Genomic DNA, 10,444 nt, shown 5'->3' on the forward strand with positions numbered 1-10,444 from the left:
GGAAGGAAGATGAGAACATTCAGCTTTCATAATTGGCTTTGGATTGTTTGATCTCCAACCAGTCTTATTGCATGAAATTGTAGGAGACAGTAAACTTTTATAAATCAACATAATTCAATATTTTGGCAAATAACTGCCTTGATGACTAAAGCAAGGACCTTGTATAAATCAACTGTACTACTGTTTGGACTCTGTGTGTTGGAGTCCATAGCAACAAGGAGACAAATATTATCTAGACGTCCTCAAAGGACAGAATTTTACAGTCAGTTTTAGTACCATGGTGGAGACCATACATAAACTAGCAAATTCCTAGTTATCAATCATTTGCATCACACTTTATTATGATGCTTATTCAACAGAGATAAATATAGTGGTGGGCATATTGTAGAGCAATAGAGATGAATGTTTCGTTTGTGCCACTGTTAAAACTGTCAGGTTGAAGTTCTCACAGTTGCATTGACCACATGGTGTGGTAGGACACTGATAAATTGATTGTTATACAAAAGAGAATGTATGAAAATTAATACTAAGTAGCATAGAGGTCATTATGATATAACTCACCGATAAAACTGAAGTCGCAGTTCAAAAGTCTTAGTTATTTTCTACTGGTCCACGAGCCATAGTATGCTCTCAGGAAGAGAACAAAAAAGACATAGTTCCTTAGTCGAAAAAAACCTCACATTCCACCCTCCAAAAAGTCACCGTAGTCCTCAGAATCCATTGGAAACCCAGGCTGTTTGTCTTTAAAATGTCCTATTTCACTATCTGCGGTGGCATAATGGCTGTCTTTGGCTGGGGCGTCTTAGTCTCTGACGTATCCAATGTCCCCTCCTTGCCTTTCTTCCTGGGTGGCTTTTTTATGGGTGTCTTCTTTGGTGTGGCGTCCACCGTAGGGTCCGCTGCCTTTGAGCCGTTCAAGTCCTGCTTCTCCGGGCTCTTAGCTTCGGGGGCCCCTGGGTCACTAGTGACAGGTGCCACCATCTTCTGGAGGCTGCTGCTGGTGGGGAGCAGGGGCTTGGTGGCACCCTGCTGGCCTAGACCGGTGGAGGGGGTCCTCTTTGCTTTCTGTGGAGGAGTAGGCTTCTCCCGGTTTGCCTTCGGCGTGGACAGACCATTCGTCTTCATCAGGCCATTCCCCTCGTTCCTGTTGATGCTTTGGGTCTTCTCTTTGAGTTGAGCGGCCAGAAGTGTGGCAGCCTCCGAGTTCATGTGAGGGTGGTGAACTTTGGGGCTCTTGGGAGGCTCCTTGGGGGTCTCTTTGGGACTATCAATGTCCTTCTTCTCGGGCGAGTGGCTATGGAAGATGCTAATCTTCTTGAGGGCATTCTGGACCACGCCGTTGATGTGGTCTATGTGGCTGTGGCTGCCGTGTTCCCCCTCCCCAGACTTGCTACCCCGCTGAGGCTTGTGTTTGTTGGGAGAGCCATTGGTCTCAGCTCCTTTCTCCTCCTGATTCTTCTGCCTTTCCTTGGCTTGCTCCTTCATTTTTTGCCGTTCCTCGCTCCTGGCCGAGCCATCACTGGAGCTCCTCTTCTTCTCTTTAGGCACTGCAAGCGGCTTCGTGGCCCCCTGCTGCTCCGGCTGGGGAGACCCTGTAGCATTGCCATGGATCCATGACACCTTGGGCTTGGTGGACGGGTCTGGCGGGCGTGGTTTGGTCTTTCCTGGGGAAGGAGGTGGCTTGCCGTTACGCTTGGCCTCCGGGGTGGGAGTCCCAGTCCCATCCCTGCCACCGCCCTCTTCCTCCTTGGACTGCTTGGACAAGCGGGCTATCCGTGCATAGAGGGCCCCGATTGCAGACTCTGAGCCACTGGTGGAGCCCTCGCTGTCGGAGGACTTGAGCAAGGGCTGCTCACTCCCCTCTGGTTTCGTGGTGCTGGTGTCTTTCAGAGAGGTGTACTCACCTGCATCCTCCTCACTAGCGGGCGCTACTGGCTTCTCTGCAGCAGGAGTGGGGCTGCTCTTCTCCTTGCTCTCGGTCACAGATTCTGTGGAAAATGACAGATTTATTCAAGGATATTATTCATCCAGTTCAGTGCAAAAATGGAACAAAAAATTGGATAACATTACACAGAAAGTTTACAAAACACTGGTTTTAACCTATAGCAACCACACAAATTAGATAAATATTTTATATTTGACTGGGACGCGAAGCGTGGCTTACATCTTGGCACAAAGCGCTCAAAGTTTGTTTCATATATCAACAAATTGATAATGCTCATAATAAGATGCCACTATTTCCATCTACACACATTGGTGGACTATAATATGGACAGTTCAGAATCCGGCTAAATGGTGGCATCTTACAAGGAGAATCAGTGATGACCAATAATATGAAATGTTGAAGTGGTCCTTTAAGCATTATATTATACTTCGTCGCACAAATATTTCTTACAAAAACAAATTAATTAAGCTTTTGGCCGACGACATGCCCAAAATAGTCATCAATTATGAATCGATTACTGTATTACATTTTATTCAATCAATGAGTTTGATTACCTTGCACCCCTAATATTTATGTTTTGTGACGTTTGCTGTGTTTGTTTTTGTTCCCGAATCTAGTTCCCCAACGGGGGTTTAAATGGCATTCCTCTGGCCCAAATCATTTCAACTGCACTAGCAATCTAAAATAAATATGTGCTTAAAAAAGAAAAACTTGGAGGGTGGTTTCCACAGAATGTCCACACACACACACAACAGAAGGAGTGAGTCATTCACTTTGAACTAGCGCCATATGCTGACTTTGACCTTTCCATTTCCTGTTTGTGCTGCCTGCTGCATCCAGAGGCCAGTAAGTAGCTGAGGCAAGATGGCATACGATAAGTAGCCCACTATCTCCTTAATGAGATCTACAGAGGTGAGTGACTCACTGCATGGCTGCACCGGGGTACTGCACGTCTATTACAGACACATCTAGGGGTGCTACAGTTCATCGATTTCATTGATTAACCGCTTAAGCTCTATATATACACTTAAAGGACGACTTTTCAACCTGTCAGCATAAAATTGGTCTTCGCTAATGTTCACGATAAAATAGCACACTTTTCTTTTTCTACTCGGTCTGTGTCTCCTAGGACCCGTCTGCCTGTGACATCATCGATGGGGAATCCAAGCTAATTGAAAATGTGGGCTTTATATTTAAGTTACAATGTTATAATGGAAGCCATTGTTGTTGTTTTTTAAAGAAACTGCCAAACGATGATGTCACTGGCAGACGGGTTTCTGGACTGCCCACAGCCCTCCTATGAGACACAGACTGAGTAGATTTTTTTTTTTGCTATTTTGTCATGTACATTAGTGAGGACCATTGGTGGAAAAGGTACTCAAATGTTTTACTTAAGTAAAAGTATCAATACTGCAATATAGAATTACTCTGTTACAAGTAAAAGTCTGGAATTCAAAATGTACTTGGGTAAAAGTACAAAAGTATTGGTATAAAAATGTACTAAAAGTACCAAAAGTAAAAGTAAAAAAATGTTTGAAAATAGCATTTGATATAAAATAGGGCTAAAGTGGTTTATGTATGTTTTATAATACTAGAAGCTGGGCCGCCCGACCTGGCCAACTCGGAACAATGTAAATAGGGAATGAATGCCCCGCCCTTTAGGACCCGTTTTGACCATCTGTCTGCCTGTGTCCATTTATGCCCATATATGGAGATATCTGTATCTGTCTGTCTGTCTGTCGGCGTCCATTTTATGTCCATATATGGAGATCACTGCAGTTATAGTTCTGGGTCCATTTTATGCCCAGATATGGAGATATCTGTCTATCTGCGTCCATTTTATGCCCATATATGGAGTATCTGTCTGTGCCTCCAACTGTGTTGCAGACACAGTGCCGGTTCCCCCTTTAATGCAAACCTCACACCTGTTGTCATAGGACCCGTTTTGAACATCTGTTTGCCTGTGTCCATTTATGCCCATATATGGAGATATCTGTATCTGTCTGTCTGCGTCCATTTTATGCCCATATATGGAGATCTTTGACCATCTGTTTGCCTCTGTCCATTTATGTCCATATATGGAGATATCTGTATCTGTCTGTCTGCAATCCATTTTATGCCCATATATGGGGGCATTCATTTTATGCCCATATATGGAGAACGCGCGTGCCCGTGGGACGAACGGTTCTCGAGATACGCGGATTACATACATACATACACACTCACAGAGATTTTTTGTTGACTCATGTGGCGTACGTGATGTCAGAGCCTTTTATGAAGTGATGTCACAATGAGTCAGAGCTTTCGCCGATTTCCTCCTGAACAGCCTGATGTCAACAATCAACCCCGCATAAGGAGATTCCGAATCTTTTCATCCCACGGGCACGCGCGTTCTCCATATATGGGCATAAAATGAATTGCAGACAGACAGATACAGATATCTCCATATATGGACATAAATGGACAGAGGCAAACAGATGGTCAAAGATCTCCATATATGGGCATAAAATGACGCAGACAGACAGATACAGATATCTCCATATATGGGCATAAATGGACACAGGCAAACAGATGTTCAAAACGGGTCCTATGACAACAGGTATAATGAGGTTTGCATTAAAGGGGGAACCGGCACTGTGTCTGCAACACAGTTGGAGGCACAGACAGATACTCCATATATGGGCATAAAATGGACGCAGATAGACAGATATCTCCATATATGGGCATAAAATGTCCCCAGAACTATAACTGCAGTGATCTCCACATATGGACATAAAATGGACGCCGACAGACAGACAGACAGATACAGATATCTCCATATATGGGCATAAATGGACACAGGCAGACAGATGGTCAAAACGGATCCTATGAAAACAGGTATAATGGGGTTTGCATTAAAGGGCGGGGCATTCATTCCCTATTTACATTGTTCCGAGTTGGCCAGGTCGCCGACTAGACGCTGGGCCGCCCGGAGGGCGGCCCAGCTTCTAGTATCTGAAAAGTAGCTAGTAACTAATGTTTTCAAATTAATGTAGTGGAGTAAAAGTACAATATTTGAATACGAGATGTAGTGGAGTAGAAGTAAAAGTATTGGAAATTGGAAATACTCAAGTAAAGTACAAATGCCTCAAAATTGTATAGTACTGAAGTAAATGTACTTAGTTACTTTACACCACTGGTGAGGACCAATTAAATGAAGATGTGACTTCTAGATTGTCTGTTTTTGCACCACTATTGTACGATGAAATATAACAGGGCTCAAGTCAATCAATTTGTTGATGAATTAAAAAGAAGTGCTTCAAGATTATTTGATTAAACCAAAGGTAATGGATAAAAGAATCTCTAAGAAAACAATCAATAGTCGCTAGATTGGCCGAAATGTATATAGGGCTGGAATGGGTGATGTAGGTTTTGTAATAGTCATCAAAATCTACAAAGTAACTAGTAACTAAAGTTATCAAATAATTGTAATGGAGTAAAAGTATAATAATTGAAAATTGGAAATACTCCAATAAAATAAAATAAAATCTCCAAATTGTACTTAAGAACAGTACTTGAGTAAATCTACTTAAGTTACTTTACATCACTGTCGATCTGCAAGGACGCGCATGCGAGGCAAAATGCATGTTCATGTGGGCCCATTCCAGACCAAACTGCACGGTTAGTTCAGTATTCTCAACCTGTGGGTCGGGACCCCCAGGGGGGTCCCCAAATTATTTGGGGGGGTCCCCAGATGATTAACTTAATGTGCAACATTGTTTCCCCACTCAACAGTAAACAAACCATCATAAAGTTTAAGTGTATAGGGAAATATTTCTAAGGTGACAATTTAAGGACTTTAAAATACCTCTAAAATGACTAATTAAACATTTTGGCCAAATTGTCAAATATTAGAGGCAGAAATTGTGAAAATAGCTGATCTACATGCTCACAACGCCTCGCAACACGAGCCGTTGTGAGCATGTAGATCTGCTATTTTCACAATAGAACTGTGTTATACAAAATGTAATGCCTCAACTCTGAGTGCTCATCGGGGTTCAGTTCAAATATGATTATTTTGGGGGTCGCGGCCTGAAAAGGTTGAGAACCACTGTGTTAGTCCACGGCTCTGGGGAGTCACCTTCATGGGGCACGCAGTAAACGGGCCCGTCGTCACCGCTCTCGAAGGAGGAGAATGACTCCTGGGACGACCAGGATGAGGGGGAGGGCTGCTCGGCCGCGGACGGGGGCTCGATGAAGCTGCAGTTGAAGGTATTCTCTGGATCGTGGTGGGCTACTGGGGAGGGCGGCAAGGAGAGAGAGAAAACACAAGGAGAAGCCAACAGTTCAGCCACAGTAGTATTACACCAGTGATTCTCAAACTCATTCGTATCAAGGACCCCCCAGTTTGATATTCATTAGGCCACGGACCCCCATTTGATGCCATTGTCTCTTGGATCCCGATCTACACTGTAAAATCATCTGTGTAAATTTGGCTCTAACAGTGAACAAAATGGAACCAAATGGACTCGTTGGGGTCTATGTGTGGTTCCATTTGTATACTCAGAGTTACAGACCCATAAGGATCCATTTGGACCCCTGGTGGTCCACCATGGATTACGTGTTGGCATAAGAAGAGAGTGTAAATTGCTTTGCATTAATTATATTCAGTATTTGATCAAATGTTGTAGAGGTTCATTTATTAGCTGAGCATGCAAAGACAGTACCGCATAATCACTCCAATTGAGGTTTTCATTTGGTTTGTTTTTTCTCCTGTTTCCTTCAACTTTGTGCAGCTTAGGATTTTCTCTCTCTCTCTCTCTCTCTCTCTCTCTCTCTCTCTCTCTCTCTTACACACACACACACGCAGGCACACATGCTATTTTTAAACATTTCGCATTTTAGCTTAAATGTAGCAGAGTCTGCCCCATGCTTGAAGTAGCAAAATTATATGCTAAAAGTATAAATGGCCTATTACATTGTGCTTGTCACTCTGGGTTATGGGATCAATGTTGCTTATAAACACAGCTCTAAAAGGCTTCAAAATCGCTGTTTTGGACACAATGAACTGGATGAAGACACACATTCAGGAATAAACCATTCAAAAATAGTGAATGTAGTATGACATACTACAGTAGGGCGTTAGTGGTTACACTAACACAAATGATTTTACTGTGTAATAGGTCGTCTGAATCATTCAAAGCCCCCTTCCTCCCTCCATCTCCGCTCCTCATTTCCTTCCCCCTTTTATTTAGAAACGTTCAAAGTTGTGCTGACCCCTCAGTCTTGGGACAGCTGGTCAGTGGTTTATAGGGGGATGCTTGTGGTCCACTGACCCACCTGGCACACACAGCACGGTTTTGGACAGAGCGGAACTGGGTGTAAACTCTACAGGACCACATCAGATGTGTGTGTGTGTGTGTTTATCTCCCTGATGATGACACACGGCCCCGTCCCTTTGTTTAGTGTACAGACAGAAGGAATCCCCTGACCGTGCACACATAGATATAAAAGGGGGCTTGAGCCCCTGCCCCTTTTACCCGTCTGTAATAAGAAAGTGTCCTCCCCAGACCATGAATGCAGTTTTCACTGTGGTGAAAGACGTGCGAATGCCCTCTTTCCATGCCATACCCGAAGGCAGCATTCAAGAGAATTGCATTGTCCAAACTCTCCTGAACTTGAATGCAGCCTCTTATGTTGAAAGAGTTGCCCTCTTTGTGTGGAAATCCATGCCGTACGCCACATCTCCAGTAATCACTTGATTAAATGCTTAGTTCAGTGTATCAAGCACAGAAAATAGCCGACCTCCAAGCTTACAAGCTTGGAGGTCTGCTATTTTTCACCAAAGGGCCCCTTTAGAAATTTCAGCCCCTGCCTCTCTAACATTCTCTGCACGTCCCTGCCCTGCCCTGACTATGTAGCACGAACCTGCACGCCAGGCATGCAGGTTCAATTCCTCACTGTTCAGTTTTCAGGACAGGGCAGCAGTTAATAAAAATGTTCTGCATCCACATAGAAATAGTGTTGTAGATCTCAGACTTATAGCTCCAATAAAGTGTATCTCAGACATGTGACCAGCCTGTTTTGACATCGTCATCTATGATGTCAGTTGTCTATGACCTATCTGTGATGTATCACAAATAGGTCACAGCCCGATTGACTGCCATGTTTGCCCGATTGACTGCCATTATAAAATATAATGGTAGAACATTTTTATAAAACAAGTCTAAAAAAATATTCTCACGCTTGTGAGCTTGTAGATCTGCACTTCTCGTTATTCATGGTACAACGAAGTACATTATTAAGTGGTAAAGGAACTGATAAGAGATTTGTTTTGTAGATACCGTTTCCCATGTACTCACATTTCATTCGAAATTAATCATGGCGACTTATAAAAGCACCATTAAACATCCAGCTGTATTTATCTTGCATTTCTTGTGTGACATCCAGAGTTATCTTCACTTTGAATCACTGTGTTATTCAAATCCCACAGATTTGCTTACATTCTGGCCGAGCGAACAAGTGACCTTGTTCCCTGCGGTCACTCGGTTAGCCCATAAATGAAGGGATTAACAGCTGTACAAGTGTGTAATGACATGTATATACACCACATTTTATCGCATGTCATCAGCCAGCACTCTATCTATGACTCCACATTTGGCGAAGGTTTCCTAAGAAACTTGGTTTCCCAATTAAAGCTAATAAATGTGAGAAAATGGATTAGTGGAGGACGTACAGTAGAAGCAGCAAGCAGCATGCGCAACAAAGATTAGCGTTGATCATTCCAACAGTTTGTGATATTAGCTCCGGACACGAACGGCTATCTCTTACAGAGCCACAATGTAAATATATATACGTATATATATAATAAAAATAAAACAGAAGCACAAATTGCTGAAATATTGCCCTCATCATACAAATTGAGACAAAACTGTAAAATTCTTAACCTCCCAAATTCCACATCGCCGTCTGTTTATCTTTTATCGCCCTCAGCATCATGTTCTCAAACAACAATTCAATACAGATCTAACGTCGAATGCCTAACCTAATTTATGTCACATGACCCTTGCAGAAAATAGTGTATGTTCAATTGATCCGTCGCGCTTTTAGTTTCTTGTAGAGATTATTCTTAAATATATTTTTTAAAGATAAGTCTATGGTTTTCTGGTTGCCATATTTGGTGTTTTATAATATAAATAACTCCAGTCCATACATGTTATATTGGCGTTCTATCACAGCTCTGTGCTTAGCAGCAGACATTTTCAAGCTAACAATTGCATTGTTAGCTGTACCGTAGTTGCTGTGTGACTAAGTATCAATCTGGCTTAGCCGACTATAGCTAGCATATTGACAGAAATAAATACACTTCTTTGATGTTGAAGAAACATTGATACAGTATGATGGGAGTTCTTGTGGACACTTTAATTACATCTTGACCATGGAGATGGGTCTGAGAAGGGACATGCCAAGACAAATTACGCATTTAGAATTCTATGCATTCCTTAAGACCATAACCACATTAACCATGGCATCCCTATTCTCTCAAACAAGACAACTATTACAGAATCTTTGCATGCTACAGAGTCTGTAAGTTCTTCACAGGGAAGGTGTCATCTGTTTGTCATTTCTGTTAACTAACATATTGTCTGAAACATTTATTACGATTTTTAATAAGCAGCAAGCTAGACAAGGCGGGTTTGACTAATCTGATTTACAGTAGGACTTATTTACGCAACTGCAAAGACAAAACAGAAGTGGGGGGACATTAATGTTAAAATGTTTTCATTTACTGCTTTCTATTGTTTTTGTTATTTTTTGCGATTTTGATTTCAGTGGGTGGGGCATGCGTACAAGTGGCTAAATATGTATTTTTTTTGACACAATTTCTTTATTACTATTTACAGTAACACTACTACTAGCCCGCAAAAGGGCACATCTGCCCATGAAAGATTGTGGTACATCTTGGGAATGGGCTTATTGTGTCTAAAAATACATATACCACTTGTACGCAACTACGCATGCCCCCACCCACTGAAATCAAAATAGTTAAAATCGCTAAAATGATAGAAAGCAGTAAATTAAACATTTTAACACTCGATTACTCCCCCCATGGACACTTGAATTCATTGATATTGTTGTTGCTGTTGTCGCATTCCTAAGACAATTAGACGAGTGGATTTTTGTCCTGGGACTTTTAGCGAGGGTTCTGTCAGCATCCCTGTGTTAAAATGATATATATATACTGGGCCATCAGGTAAGTCGACCAAATATCTTTTTCACTTGCATGTCAGCGGTCAATCATTTGTGCGTTTTGACAAAGCTGCAAGCTCACTCACAAGAGATCAACTACGTATCAACACAAGTTCATCTAAACACTGGAACACTGCATGGCGACTTTGGGCTGAAGGGAGGAGGGCTCTGCCTGTGTAGGCCGTTAAGAGTTGATAATATCAACACAGCTGCAACCGGTGTAAAATGAGCAATAAACGATGTACGCATTGAGAGTTTCGATATGCTGGC

The 10,444-nt window shown here is 42.3% G+C and overlaps 1 protein-coding gene across 1 annotated transcript in view; it reads right to left on the reverse strand.

Annotated features, from left to right (window-relative positions):
* Positions 1-753: 753 nt before the first annotated feature.
* scarf2 (scavenger receptor class F, member 2) overlaps positions 754-10,444 on the reverse strand; it is a gene marked incomplete at both ends in the record, with an annotated part of 26,878 nt that continues 17,187 nt past the window's right edge. Inside the window, 2 exons of the mRNA XM_080738913.1 lie at positions 754-1,988; positions 6,066-6,221. Coding sequence (XP_080595039.1) covers positions 754-1,988; positions 6,066-6,221 — 1,391 coding nt within the window. The remainder of the gene's footprint in view (positions 1,989-6,065; positions 6,222-10,444) is intronic.

The sequence above is a fragment of the Nannobrachium achirus genome (genome assembly GCF_963921795.1).
Source record: "Nannobrachium achirus genome assembly, chromosome: 12".
Classification (NCBI taxonomy): Eukaryota; Metazoa; Chordata; class Actinopteri; order Myctophiformes; family Myctophidae; genus Nannobrachium; species Nannobrachium achirus.